At 39.3% G+C, this 13,102-nt stretch overlaps 1 protein-coding gene across 4 annotated transcripts in view; it reads left to right on the forward strand.

Annotated features, from left to right (window-relative positions):
• USP47 (ubiquitin specific peptidase 47) overlaps positions 1 to 13,102 on the forward strand; it is a 102,428-nt gene that overhangs the window by 73,742 nt on the left and 15,584 nt on the right. For all 4 annotated transcript variants that reach the window (XM_008178925.4, XM_008178927.4, XM_065594855.1 and 1 more), the window contains 7 exons: positions 808 to 912; positions 2,545 to 2,755; positions 3,352 to 3,467; positions 5,635 to 5,754; positions 7,150 to 7,927; positions 12,584 to 12,759; positions 12,979 to 13,059. In XM_008178925.4, coding sequence (XP_008177147.1) covers positions 808 to 912; positions 2,545 to 2,755; positions 3,352 to 3,467; positions 5,635 to 5,754; positions 7,150 to 7,927; positions 12,584 to 12,759; positions 12,979 to 13,059 — 1,587 coding nt within the window. The remainder of the gene's footprint in view (positions 1 to 807; positions 913 to 2,544; positions 2,756 to 3,351; positions 3,468 to 5,634; positions 5,755 to 7,149; positions 7,928 to 12,583; positions 12,760 to 12,978; positions 13,060 to 13,102) is intronic.

A 13,102-nucleotide genomic window follows, 5' to 3' on the forward strand; every position in this document is an offset into this window, starting at 1 on the left:
AAATTACATTGTTAACATGAAACTGTACTTTCACATCCCTTATTGGTAGATTTTGGAAGAGGTCTACTATTTGGTCAGTGTTCAATATAATCTCTATAGTTCTGGATCTGGCACTTTGTGACTTGTAATTTTAAACCTTTTGTTCAGCAAATACTGCTATTTAGTTTCTCTTCCACCTTCACCCTGGTGTTGCCTTTTAAAGTGTTTTCAACTGGTTGAAATAAGGCAAAAGCAGAAGTACTGCTCCAGCTGTGTTTTGTTTGGTTAGTTCAAGATGTGGCTGTCCATTCAAACATAGTTTTACACTAAAAGACATTATAGTATGCTCCATTTATCCGAATGGCCAGGAAGGCACCCAAAACTTTCAGATATCCAGGCATTCGTATAAAAGGAAGTTGTATTTTGAGCTGCAGTTTCAGTGCATGTAGCCCTATGTTAGTGAATCACCTGCTAATACGTTCTCAGTTAGCCTCTTAGCACCTGTTAGAGCTAATCAATGGCTTTGTTGTGTTAATGCTTAACACTTGGTACTTTGTTAAAGAATTAAAAACAATTTTATTGAAAATAAATTCTAACTCTTTAATAAAGTACAGAATATAAAGCATTAAAAGAGCAACGCTGTTGATTAGCATTAATAGGTTTTAAAAGGCTCACTGACAACTTATTAGTGTTATTGTAGGGCTAATTGGGGTCACACTGTGGGATCAGATTTTCTGGTAATAGGATTTTGAATAAATGGCAGTGTACTGTATTTGCAAATGCATTTGTGACAGATTAAGATTATTCATTTTATTGATGTTTTTACAGATAAAATTGTTCTGCATGCATCCTGTGAAACAAATAATGATGGAGAATAAATTAGAAGTTCATAAGGACAAGACACTGAAGGAAGCTGTAGAAATTGCTTACAAGGTACAGCATCAGGAATGGCAATGTAGCAAAACTGGCTGATGTAATTTGACCGATGCATAATATTTGTCCACAGTATATTTTTATATATTAATTTTACCATCTTTGCTCTCTTCTATATAGAAAAGCAGCACAAGACATTCTATTTTGATACTACTGACAGAGTTATTCCATTGATAGGAGGTTTTTGAATAATTGGTTTGGCACCAACCCTTCCTTTAAAAAACCAGTTTGACTTCACATACCCGTATTCTGAAACCTCCAATGCCATCTTCGTGGTTGGTTTATCACAAGTGATTTTTTTTTTCTTCTATCAGTGATTTAACTCTAATCTCCATACTTTGAGGAAGTATGACAATTTATAGTAGGATTGCAGTAATAGTGTGAAAATAAATATAGGCAAAAGATAATTGTCATGAAGGTTCTGAACACTTGATCCAGTGACATTTATTCCTAATTCTAGAGGGCCAATGGATGACTCTTTTCAGATAGACTTAAAGAAGCATGAGTTGTAGAAGCTCATATTTCTAAAGACCTCTAACTATAAAGGACATCCAGAACCCTAGGCATACCACAACTCCTGTGTACTCTAATGGTGGCAGGGGAGCCTGGGGGCAGCCACAGTGGGCTGCCATCTCCTTCCTAGAAGAGGCAGCAAGGTCAGTCTCTGCCTGCCACCCTCATCTCCCAACCCCTCTCCCCCCACCCGCAAAAAAGTAGTGGTAGCATGGGGCCCCCTCAGTGCTCATCTCAGCACCTGGGGTGTATCTGCTTGGGTGGATGGGTTGGACCTGCTCATTCTTTCGTTCCTGCCTCACACCATGTTCTCTGCCAGAGTGGTGTTAGCATGGCCCTCCAGAGCAGGGGGTCTTGGAGTGAATACCCCATTTGAGATGCTTGGGCAATTCATCCCTCTTATTGTTTCAGGCTATGTGCAGATGCTGCTGCATCAGTTACTCTTACATCATATTTTCAAGCTTTTCTTTGCAATCAGGAAATAGGAGCTTAGTTTTTTAAACTGAAAGTTCGCATTGTGATGTGATCACAAGACTCCATTAATTGGGGCTTACAGGCCCTGAAGTCACCACTTTTTTAGTCAATACGCAACCTTCTCTGCTGTCCAGACATTTTTCTTGGATTGTGTCTTCAGGTGCTCAAGGTCCCTGTTTCCACAATCACCTCTCCTAACTACTCTTGGTTTCACTTGTATTCTCTTCTCCCTAGTCATATTTGCTTTGAGAAGGACAAATTTGTCTTCTGCCACTCTGTCTATTTTGAAAAACAAACATCAAACATTCTTCTGTTGGCCTCCTGCTAAAAGAAATAGCATAAGGTCATGAGCACAGCAGCTCTTTCACTTTTATTAGGGATTGTGTGGCAAGCAAAGCCATAATCCAAGTGGCATTACCAGTTAAATACTGTGTGTGCCAAGAGATGTGTGGGAGAAAGGGTAGTGGTAGTAGGACCTTGGCTAGGTCAGGATTCATGTGAGAACTTAATGCGGCCAAGAAGAACCATGCCTGGATTCTCAAAGGGCTATTGTGGGAGGGAGGAGAAATGCATTATGTTAAAGAAAGAATATATATACGTTATTGTGAAATAGTATTTAATTTCACTTCTGCATTTACATTCTAGATAATGGATATAGAAGAAGCAGTTCCTCTGGACTGCTGTCGTCTTGTTAAATATGATGAGTTCCATGATTATTTGGAGCGATCATTTGAAGAAGAGGAGGAGGATATACCAATGGGACTCTTACTTGGAGGAGTCAAATCAACATACATGTTTGACTTACTTTTGGAAACAAGAACACCTGACCAGGTTTTCCAGTGTTATAAACCTGGAGGTAAAAAATATAGTTCCATAAATCCAAAATCAGCTTAAAGTTTATAATGTATGGTTTCAAAGTAGCAGCTGTGTTAGTCTGTATCCGCAAAAAGAACAGGAGTACTTGTGGCACCTTAGAGACTAACAAATTTATTTCAGCATAAACTTTTGTGGGCTACAGCTCACTTCTTCTGGTGTGATGATGATAAATACAAACTCTGCAATGTGAAACAAAAATGCTTAAGAGTGTGAATGGATGAGATTTTTTTCTTGAATTAGATTCTAGTAAAATCTGCAGCATTCAAAAATGTTAACTATTTTAATTGTTACATTTTTATGTAGCAGATGCTGACAGTGTTCTAATTAAAGCAGTGCTAGAAAGCATTGCTATAATTAGACGATACACTGAATAACACTTTTATCTAGTTGTCATTAGATTAGTTGCTTATCTTACTGCCTGAAAGAAGAATGCTGTGATTGTGACTGCTAGTGGAGTGAGTTAAAACTCATGTATATTTAATGATAGTCTTTAAACGGTATACTGTAAACATCACACTTCTGTTAGTTTTTTTTTTAACTGAATCATTCTCGTACTACATTTTCTCTTTGCTACAGAGGTTATGGTGAAGGTTCATGTAGTAGACCTAAAGACTGAATCTGTTGCTCCTTCTATCAGTGTGCGAGCTTATTTGAATCAGACAGTTACAGAATTCAAGCAACTCATTTCAAAGGTAATTTATAGTTTTTAATTGTCTAAATATGAAAACATAGTATGATTTAAATACCATGGGGCGAGAACCTTATGCTGCTCCCAGGCCTTCAGACTACAGTAAGTCGTCCCGGTTAACGTTGTTTCATTGTTACATTGCCGATCAATTAGAGAACATGCTCATTTAAAGTTGTGCAATACTCCCTTATAACGTTGTTTGGCAGCTGCCTGCTTTGTCCACTGCTTGCAGAAAGAGCAGCCCATTGGAGCTAGCTGGTGGAGGCTTGGAACCAGAGTGGACCGTCAGCTCCCCGATCCCCTAAGTTCCCTGTGCGGCAGCCGCCCAGCAGGCTATCAGTTGCCGGCAATTCAGCTGTCCCTTCCCCCACTACCATGTGCTGCTCCTGCCCTTTGCCTTAGAGCTGCTCCATAGAGCGGCGGGGAGGGAGACACGACAGGGCTCAAGACAGAGGGGGCTTGCTGGCAGCAGCTGCTGTCTCAACTTGCTGATCTACTTAAAAAGGCAATGTACTTAAAGTGGGGTTAGCGTACTTAAAGGGGCAATGCGCATCTCTCTCTCACACACGGGGGTGTGTGTGTCTGTCTCTGTCTGCCATGCTGTCTGTCTCCATTTGTGCTGCCTTGTAGAGTATGAGGCTACATTAACAACAATGTGTTAACCCTTGAGGGCTCAGCCGAGTATTAGTTCATCATTTAGCAGTAAGGCATTCCCTGGGAAATATCCCACCCTCTGACTTCACCACCTCAACCAAGCCTCGCAATCATCATTGCTGTGTATAGTATTAAATTGTTTGTTTAAAACTTAGACTTTGTGTATATGTATAGTCTTTTGTCTGGTGAAAATTTTTTTCCTGGAACCTAACAATACATTAATTCTTATAGGGAAATTGGATTCGCTTAACATTGTTTCGCTGAAAGTCGCATTTTTCAGGAACGTAACTACAACGTTAAGCGAGGAGTTACTGTACCTAAAAGGGGCCTGACCGCCCATATCCAGCCAGGGGAAGATTCCTGAGACACAGACACAGCAGAAGACGTGTACAGTTGCATGCAAAGACTCCCTCACAAGCCCCTGGTGTAGGCAGCATGCTAGTGGTGGGGTAACATGTAGCGTTGCGGTCCTCTCCTTCCCTGAGAATAGCCAAGAATCAAGATAAGTCCCTCCGTCCCCAGAGCTAAAAGTTCTATGCTTCCCCTCAGAGTCTCAGCAGGGAATCTCAAGCTCAGTGTTAATATGAATGAATAACTATATATGGCTCAAATTCCAGGGTAATCCTGAAATCTGAATTTCAGCTTCTAAATAGATGAGGTAGAATTTGTTATATTATGGGATTACTGCATTTTACTGCTCTTGCAGGATACCACTTTTGACAGCTTTTATGGCATAGGATGCTTTTATTTGGGGGCTGATTTGCCTTGGTTGCAGTGGTATAAGACTACAGTAACTCCACTGTCACTGTTAGAATTACACTGGAATAAAACTGAGTTTAGTCAATCCTTATGTAACTTCCCATATAACTTTTCCTAATACGAAATATCACTGGAAAAAGGAAGGAAAAAATCTCCCGCAAAATTCAAAATTTTGAAGATGTTTCTATTTCACAGGGTTTGAAACAGATCCTGTTTTTGTGTTTGCTTTCAAAAAATTTTAATTCAACTTATTTTATCAAAACACTTATAGAAGATGGCTGACCAATGGGGAATACTTGATGCTTCAGAAGATTATTTTCTTACCTTCTCAGATTGGATTCTTTGCACTATCTTCTTAACTTGCATAGCTACAAATATCTAGCCATTTGAAAATGTAACCAGCCACCTTAAAAACATTTGTTTGTTACTCTGACCTCCTGAAGAAGTGAATTTCAAAAGTTGACGGCATATCAGTTAAAGCAGTATTTTGTTTTTGTTCTGAATTTATTGCCTTCTAATTTCATTAAGGTACCCTTGTTCTCCTCCTGTATGACAAGGTGAAAACAATGAGACCGAATGGTTTTCACTGTTCCCTTCAAACTTTTTAAACGGTTTAATCAGGCTGATTTAATCTCTTTATTTTACAAATTCTAATAATAACCAAACTTTCTCCTTCCATGTGATAGCTTTTAGAAATCAAGTAAAAATATTTATGAAAGTATATGCTATTTTTCTTAAACTGCATTATGGTTTTGTAGGCTGTACGTCTGCCCGCTGAAACAATGCGGGTAATACTGGAACGTTGCTACAATGACTTGCGTCTTCTCAATGTAGGCAACAAAACGCTGAAAGCTGAAGGCTTTTTTAGAAGTAATAAGGTAAGATCTCTGTTTTTAAATCATTCTTTTCTAATATATTTATAACCACTACTTAGATTTTTCTAACTTTTACAATACTTATGTAGAACAGCTGGATATATCATTTACTTCATTTTTTTTCTTCAGTTCAAAATCCCCTCTCAGTTTAAGAGAACCTCACAAATTTTGTACTGTTAAGAGAGCTAAGGTAAGAATTATCTGAAACCAGATGGCTAAGACAAGGTTGAGCTGTTTCCAGCATTCTGCAATCTGGCTGATCTCTGAAGTTCAACAGCATAAGATCCTAGTACTAATGAATGCAGCAGGGGCAGTGTATTGCTCACAGATTTGTATAATTTGTATTTCAAGGCCCTGGACCATTATATCTGCTCTTGGAATGGGAGTTCCTTCAGAACTTAAACACAAACAAACAAAAAACCTGTTTTTATAATCTGGTAGCTTCGACCAGAGTATGTACAGTAAATATTTCCAACAGTAGCTTCATAGTGCAGGTGAGAACTTGAATAATTTTGTACTTTGGCATATATAGCTTTGTCCTGGTGTCTACTGTTGTAGTCGTTTAACTGGTCACACGAGACATTTCTTCCATTAATTATCTTCTGGCTTTGAGGCTTGGGATCAAGAGTGGTTTGTTGGCATCAGAACATGTTGCTACATAGGAATATTGCATCCGGATCAGCAGGGTTTTGTGAGGACTTTGTATTGCTCTGTAGCTGAGCAAAAGAACAGTATTGATAGACTCCATAATGAGCTTGCATTCAAGCCTTTTCATCTGAGGAAACCTCAGTAAAGCATGGCAACCTTTGAGGAAGGGAAAAAGAGGAATTCACCTTCCACCAAAACAGCCCTTTGAATCTTAAGATGCAAATAGCCTATGGTTTTGCATCAACCATGCATTTTATTTAAGCAATATCATAAATTCAAATAAGAGACTTAGGGTCCCTCTTCCAAAAGGGTCTTAACCTTGACTCCATCACAAAAATACAAGTGCATATGTGCTAACACTTATCAATTGTATGTTAGGTGGTACAACTTACTCTGTATGCATACTAGCCCTCTGGCTGTAGGAAAGTGTTTTTAAAATTTTGCCTACGTATTTTAGTTGTCCAGTAGTGCTGGTAGGAGCCCTATCCACCTATTTACAACTTACTTGTAATCTGCCTAGTATGATTATTTAATATATGCAAAACTAAATTATTTAGCTGTCAGAATAATTAATAAGGTGGGTATTCTTTATTAAGTCTCCTCTAAAACTGGGATTTAAAAATAGATTAGAGTAATTTTTTATATTGTCATCTTTTCAATGCATTCTGAATACTTGTATATATTGTATGTTGCTGCCTGTACTATTAAGTAACATAGCTATGTAGTATAATGGTATGATTTTATGTTTAGGTCTTCGTTGAAAGTTCAGAGTCTTTGGATCGCCAAATGGCATATACAGACTCCCATTTGTGGAAACTTTTGGATCGTCATGCAAACACAATCAGGCTATATGTTTCATTGCCAGAACAATCTCCTGGGTCTCAATTTAAAAGGACAGTCAATCAAAAAGCGAGTGGAGATTCAGGCAATTTGGATGAAGCCTGTGCAAGAGTGAAAGGACCTCTGGGTAATATGAGATCTGTAGAAGCTATCTTGGAAGAAAGCACTGAAAAACTCAAAAGCTTGTCGCTGCAGCAAGAGCAGGAAGGGGATAATGGAGACAGTAGCAAGAGCACAGAAGCAAGTGACTTTGAAAACATTGAATCACCTTTGAATGAGGTAGACTCTTTAGCATCAGCAGAAAACAGAGAACTTGAAAACCAAATTCAAATTTCTGATCCAGAAAATTTCCAGTCAGAGGAGCGGTCAGATTCTGATGTGAATAATGACAGAAGCACAAGTTCAGTGGACAGTGATATTCTTAGTTCCAGTCACAGCAGTGACACTTTGTGCAACGTGGACAATGCCCCGATCCCCTTGGCTAATGGACTTGACTCTCATAGCATCACAAGTAGTAGGAGATCTAAAGCAAATGAGGGGAAAAAAGAAACCTGGGACACAGCAGAAGAAGATTCTGGAACTGACAGTGAATATGATGAAAGTGGCAAGAGTACAGGAGAAGCACAATACATGTACTTCAAAGCAGAGCCCTATGCTGCAGATGAAGGTTCAGGAGAAGGACAGAAATGTATGTATTTATTCTATTTTATTAAAAATACCTTTTAATCCATCTAGCTTTAAACATGGAGAAATACAGTCTGAAAAAAAAAGTATTAAAATTTAACTAGACCACGGTTTTTCAAACTGGAGTCCACAGACCCCTGGGGGTCCCCAGGCCATTCTGATCAATTCCTCCCTCTCACTCCTAGTGCCTCCCAGAATCGGGCTCTGTCTCCCAGAGGCTACTGAAGCCAAACAGGGAGATTTTAGGTGCTAAAATTCAGGGAGCGCAGCAGGGGTAAGGCAGGCTCCCTGCCTGCCCTGGCTCTGCGCTGCTCCCGGAACTCCCACGCCCAAACTCTCTCCCACAGCCCGCACCCCAGCCTGGTGAAAGTGAGTGAGGGTGGGGAAGAGCGAGCGATAGAGGGAGGGGGGGGATGGAGTGAGCGGGGGGGGGGGCAGGAAGAGGTGCGGTGGGGTAGGGCCTTTGGGGAAGGGGTCTGGGCCTAAGGTGGGGACTTGGGGATGCACGAAAAATTTTAAATCAAAATGTGGATCCTTGGGTTGCTTAAGTTTTTTTGAGAACTGCTTTGAATTAGACCATTGAAGCACTCAGTTATAATGCATTTTTTTCAAAATGCTTAGCAGTATGTCAACAATATATTTTTATGTTCACTTGCTAAGCCATGTTACAATACTTTGTAAGAAAAGTGGTGAAGTTTCCCAGTGAACAACAGAATGACAGTCATAATTCTTCATGTTCTTGGAAATAGCACCTTGTATATATTTATGGGAAAAAAATGGCTAGAGGGTAGGTGCAATATAGCTTTTCTGACACTGACTTCGTACAAGTTCATACAATGTGTTTGCTTGTAGCTCAAAGAGCAAATAGTAGTGATAACTTACCCTAACAATTAGGATACCATTTTTGTTTTTTAGACATAATTTTTATTGTAAAGAGAGACGAATTCCTGTGGAACAAAATGCATTGTGTTTCCGCAGCTATTGATCTTTTAGATTTCTAGAGTATGTGGAGCTTCACTAACCTAAGTACAGTAGTTTAAGTACAGGGGAATATCTGGTTCCAGGTAAAATGATGCACCAAATTTGAAGAGAGTCTAACACAAATGAGTCATATTGCTGTTGATCCTTTATTATTTTATACATTTTTTTAAACATATACAGTAACACCTCGCTTAACATTGTAATTATGTTACTGAAAAATGCTACTTTAAGCGAAACTATATTAAGCAAATCCAATTTCCCCATAGGAATTAATATAAATAGGGGGGATTAGGTTCCAGGGAATTTTTTTTTGACAGACAAAAGACATTATATACACAGTATTTGTTTTAAACAAACAATTTAATACTGTGGAGTCAGAGGATGGGATATTTCCCAGGGAATGCCTTGCTGCTAAACGATGAACTAGCACTCGGCTGAGCCTTCAAGGGTTAACACGTTGTTAATGTAGCCTCACTCTCTACAAGGCAGCATGAATGGAGGAAGGGGAGACAGCATGGCAGAGACACACACGCACCCTGTGTGTGAGAGAGAGACACGCATTGCCCCCTTAAGTACACTGACCCAACGCTGAGTACATTGCCTTTTTAAGTAGATCAGCAAGTTGAGACAGCAGCTGCTGCCAGCAAGCTCCCTCTGTTCTCAGCCTGTTGTGTTTCTCTCTCCCCAACCCCCCACCCCCGGCTCAGTGGCGATGGGGTACAGGAGTGTTGGGAGGGGGACACCCTGACATAAGCACTCCCCTTCTGCACAGTATGCGGGAGGCTCCCGGGAGTAGCTCCAAGGCAGAGGGCAGAAGCAGCACACGGCAGTGGGGGGAGGGACACCGGAACTGCCTGCCATTGACAGCCTGCTGGGAAGCTGCCGCACAGGAAACTTAGGGGGGCTGACTACCCACCCTGGTTCTAGGCCCCCACCAGCTAGCTCCATCGGGCTGCTCTTTCTGCAAGCAATGGACAAAGCAGGCGGCTACCAAACAACATTATAAGGGAGCATTGCACAACTTTAAATGGGCATGTTCTCTAATTGATCAGCAATGTAACAACAAAACAACTTTAACCGGAATGATGTTAAGTAAGGAGTTACTGTACATATAGAAAAGAAAAACAAAGCCATATTAGATTATTTGTAAGTGGTATATAATGAAGAGACTGGCATGAAATTAATAGCAGGAATTAGAAAGTGAAGAGAAGTTTGAGAAGTAAGAAAAATATAAAATATCTAAAGTAGTGTAAGTTTACATTAGCATGCCGAAAGAGATGACCAAGTGAAAATGTGGGTGATAATGGACATTTTTTGTAAACTGAAGGATTTTTATGAAATCAGGCATCTTGAAGTAATAAGAGTAGAGTAAATAAACGTCGTTTGTAACCTGTAGCTATTGCTTTGATACACAACATTTACTGAACATTTGTTTTTATTATAAAACCGCAATTAGAGAAGTTGAATCATAGATACTTCAGAAGTCTGAACAAAAATTGTAAAATATCTCCCTTTAAAACTTGAAAAGACTCTCTTCCTAATCTGGTTTTGAACCACTGCAAATACTGATCAATTTTACAGGAATAGGTAAACAAAAGCATTAGTTTCTTAGGTTAATTTTTATGCTTGCTTATTGCATTGTATGAATTGGTATATTGAGGAAAAATATCTGAAATATATCTTGTACAGCAGCATGAACAATTTTGAAATGTTAAGTTTGGAGTTATATTTTATACTTGGATTTCTCTTCAGAAAATAACTCAATTGGAGAACATCCATAAACTACTTAATGTATCTATATATTTTCTCCTATTTTAGCAATCATTTGCCATAAGCCCGTTCACTGTACTTTTTGTTACTTTAGATTAAACCTAGAAAAAGCAGCGCATTCCCAGTGTTGTATAGTATAGTTTAAAATGCTTATTTCAAATAGTTTAGTTCAGTTTGTAATGTTATATTAAAAATAAGCTGCATAAATTGCATCGTTCTTTATATCCTTTCTCATGAGCAATGATAAAGGCTAGTTACTGGCAGAGGGGCAGATACTCAAATTTTGTAAATTGTCATAGCTCCATTGAAGTCCGTGAACTATGACCATTTATGTAAGCTGAGGATCTGCCCTTGACAGAATTCTTCCTGTCTGGAAATAAGGGACAAATCCTGCTTGCTTTACTTACTTAGTTCCATTGATTTCAGTAGGACAGGTGTTTCACCATGTAGTATTTGGCGCTCAATAAGTATTCTTGGAGTAATACAGCCTAATGTGATTAGACCTAAATAGTGTAGGCTCCAGTTGTTTGTAATTCTTAAATTAGTCCAAATTGCATACGTGAAAAAATAAAAATATTCTAAGCAAGCAGGTTTTCTTGTTGCTTTTCAATATGGACTAGTATAGTAAAGCTTTGAGACTTACTGTTGAGTATAAAAATAACTGAATTATAGCATGATAAATATATTGAATAGTTTGAGTGGTACAAGTTATATACTGAGATTGAAGGTACAAAAAGGGCTTGAAAAACTAGGCAAGTAGGAAAATTTCTCTGGAGAGTTCAAGGACCTAAACCATCAGTTTCTGATCTTTTTCTTTAAAATTACTTTAATACACCTCTACCTCGATAGAACGTTGTCCTCGGGAGCCAAAAAATCTTACCGCGTTATAGGTGAAACCGCGTTATATTGAACTTGCTTTGATCCACCGTAGTGCGCAGCCCCGCCCCCCCGGAGCACTGCTTTACCACGTTATATCCGAATTCGTGTTCTATCGAGTCGTGTTAGATCGGGGTAGATGTGTAGTTTTTAATGGTTCCAAAGGCAATCTTTCAAACAAGAGCCAGTGTCGTGATGCCTTTCTGAACTTGTAAGCAGAGTGCTGTAGGGCCTCTGATGTCTCATCACAGCTGTTCAAAATGTTGTGGGCAGCAGTCCACGTGAGAATAATCTGGGAAGTTAATCTGCTGATTGGGAAAGCTGTGAGTAGCAACTGACATAGCTGTAGCAGCCAGGGCGAGGAGGGCACAGAAGTAGCAATCACATCCGCCCTTAGTAGAGTAGAATTGTGGCAGCCCCCACGTACACAGTGAAGTAGCCAAGAGGCTCCTGGGTGGGCTGAAGAGAAGGGGAAGTGTGCTCCTTTCTTCCAATGGCAGGATAATGGGTAGGATTTCAAATTCACATCTGCCAGCGAGAGACTTGTATAAAAGCTGGATGACGTTAATGTTGGTAATGGGATAGAAACACCGAGCCCACGGCTCTAGATCCAGTTCCCTGCTCTGTCAGAGACTTCCCGTTTGACAATGGGTAAGCCATGTAGGTTCAAATTTTGAAAGGCCCCTAAGCTATTTAGATGGTTTTGAAAATTTTACACTTAAGCTCTCAGTACCTCAGTTCCCCATCTGTAAAATGGGGTTAATACTTCACTCTCTCACAGGGGTGTTTGAGCATAAACATATGAAAGATTGTGTGGCACTCTGATGATATGCTAATAGGAGCTATAAAATATCTAATCTAGATAAAATGTGAAGAGGGACCTGATCCATGGCTGGCACTCTTAGGCATTACTATCATACAAATAACGGTGAACAAGTATGTGGAAACACGCTTTCATAAATTAAATGGGCAAAATTTGGTGGTCACTTTGTAACACAAGGTTGGGTTTTTGTTTTTGTTTGTTGTTTTTTAGGGTTGCTGGTGCATGTTGATAAAAGAATTACACTGTCTGCCTTCAAGCAACACTTGGAGCCCTTTGTTGGAGTTCTCTCCTCTCACTTCAAGGTCTTTCGAGTCTATGCCAGCAATCAAGAGTTTGAGAGTGTTCGGCTGAATGAGACACTTTCATCATTTTCTGATGACAATAAGGTTAATCAAATGAGCTTTTGAATAATTAAAAACTTATACAATAGAACCAAATTTAGTTGGCTGACTAAGCAACTTTTGCAGACTAATTCTGTATTGAATGAAATTCACTCCCTACTTCATGGCATCCTTGCTATAATGTTAGTATTAACGCAATGTTAGAACAGAACTAACTTTTGACTTTTAATATCAATTCTGATGATGATTCTTTTCAATTAATAGATAACTATTAGACTTGGAAGAGCACTTAAGAAGGGGGAATACAGAGTCAAAGTGTACCAGCTCTTGATAAATGAGCCAGAAGTAAGTAATTTTATATTTTAAAATCTTCTAAAAGTAGTGTATG

Source organism: Chrysemys picta, chromosome 4 (assembly GCF_011386835.1).
Source record: "Chrysemys picta bellii isolate R12L10 chromosome 4, ASM1138683v2, whole genome shotgun sequence".
Taxonomy (NCBI): domain Eukaryota; kingdom Metazoa; phylum Chordata; order Testudines; family Emydidae; genus Chrysemys; species Chrysemys picta.